The following is a 1,489-nucleotide window of genomic DNA, read 5'->3' as shown; positions in this document are numbered from 1 at the left end:
GTGGTGGGCAGGGGTGGGGGTGGACCCTCACCCCCAGTCTCCTCCTCCAGCTCCTCCTCCTCCTGGGCCTCCTCGGCCTCTGGCCCTGAGCTCCGTACCCTCTTTGGCTCTAGCTCCTCTCGGGCTGGGTCATCACCCTCCCCACCCCGATCTGCTTTCCGCCGCCGCCGCCTCTCCAGTGCCCGGCCCCGTGCTCGGCTCCCATGGCGCTCAGCCTTCTCCAGCTGTGATCACAACAGGCAAAAAGAGGTGCAGCACAAGTGGTCAGGCCTGAGCTCCTTGACTGCTCCGCCTGACCTCCTAGCTCTGCACATGACCTGTCCTCTCCTCACCTCCAGAAGTGTGCGGATCCGCTCCACATCTGGAGGCTGCCCAGCCTGCAGCAGCTGCCAGATGCTCTGGTTCTCATCCAGGGTCACCTCAAGCAAGTCCCCCTCCAACATGAGCTCCTCTAGGGGGGTCCGGGTTGCCTCAGGCAGCTCCAACACAGGGCCAGTCAACTGTGGCAACAGCGAGGACAGCAGCTCCAGGTCTGGGGGGTTGCGGGGACAGGTTGTGTTAGAGGCTACTCCTGGTTATACCCCTGCCCCCTACCACGACAGAGCTAAGGACCACAGGGATCACTCTGGTGAGATCCACTAACAGCCTACCCACACTTAGACCTACCTCTCTTACCTGAGCCCTCCCCCGGGGCTACCTTCTCAGGACTGGTCATGCTGTCTCCATTCTCTAGCAACCCCTGCACCTGCCAAAGAGATCAAGAAAAGGTAGTGATAACTGAAGAACCAGGTCCTACTGCTGCCCCCCAACTTCAGACTTGGGACCCTCCACCTCCTGGAGAAGGGCAGACACAGGCTGCCAGCATTGAGCATTACAGGGATCTGGAGAGGAGGCAGAATGGGGCAAGAAGGCCAGGCCAAAGGAGACCAAAAGTCAGAGAGCAGGGGTAGTAGGGCTGGAGCCTAAGTAAGGGCAAGGGCTAGGAGACAGGAATTTGAGGGTCAAAGAGCTGGGCTGCACAGCTCACCTTAGGCATATCCTTGCCACTGCCTTCTCTGAGAGGGTCAGAGGCGGGGGCTGAAGGGTAGGTAGGGGGCTCCTCGGGCCTGGGTTCAGCCTGCAGCCGCTGGCGAAGCTCAGCCAGCCGTCCCAACAGAGCAGTCACATCCTCAGAGGCCAGAGCCTGCCTTGCACGGCCTTGCCAGCTGATGGCCCTCTCTGTGAGGCACTGTAGGGCCTCACCCTCAGGCAGCCGCACAGGCAGTCTCTGCAGCGCTACCAGCAGTGCCAAGATGGTCTCCAGGCGTGGGCGCCGTGAGCGCATGCACAGCGGACACAAGAATTTGGTGTCCCACTCCCACCAGGCCAGCAGTGGGGATGGGGTGGGACTGGGCCTTGGGGAACTGAGGAGGCGGGGTACCGACACACATCGCCCATGGAACCAGTCCTGACACAGGTCACACTGCAGAGCTCCCACCCCGGCTGGCAC

The 1,489-nt window shown here is 61.8% G+C and overlaps 1 protein-coding gene across 1 annotated transcript in view; it reads right to left on the bottom strand.

The window, feature by feature from the left end:
- Positions 1–2: 2 nt before the first annotated feature.
- KDM5C (lysine (K)-specific demethylase 5C) overlaps positions 3–1,489 on the bottom strand; it is a gene marked incomplete at its 3' end in the record, with an annotated part of 30,559 nt that continues 29,072 nt past the window's right edge. Inside the window, exons 21-24 of the mRNA XM_010852721.1 lie at positions 1,028–1,489; positions 676–745; positions 333–532; positions 3–224 (exon numbers count right to left, since the gene is read on the bottom strand). The exon at positions 1,028–1,489 is cut by the window's right edge and continues 12 nt beyond it. Of these exons, the coding sequence (XP_010851023.1) occupies positions 3–224; positions 333–532; positions 676–745; positions 1,028–1,489 (954 nt within the window). The remainder of the gene's footprint in view (positions 225–332; positions 533–675; positions 746–1,027) is intronic.

The sequence above is a fragment of the Bison bison genome, unplaced genomic scaffold (assembly GCF_000754665.1).
Source record: "Bison bison bison isolate TAMUID 2011002044 unplaced genomic scaffold, Bison_UMD1.0 scf7180017852474, whole genome shotgun sequence".
Lineage (NCBI taxonomy): Eukaryota > Metazoa > Chordata > Mammalia > Artiodactyla > Bovidae > Bison > Bison bison.
The sequence above is the reverse complement of the archived record's forward strand: the minus strand, read 5'-3'. Positions and strand labels throughout refer to the sequence as shown.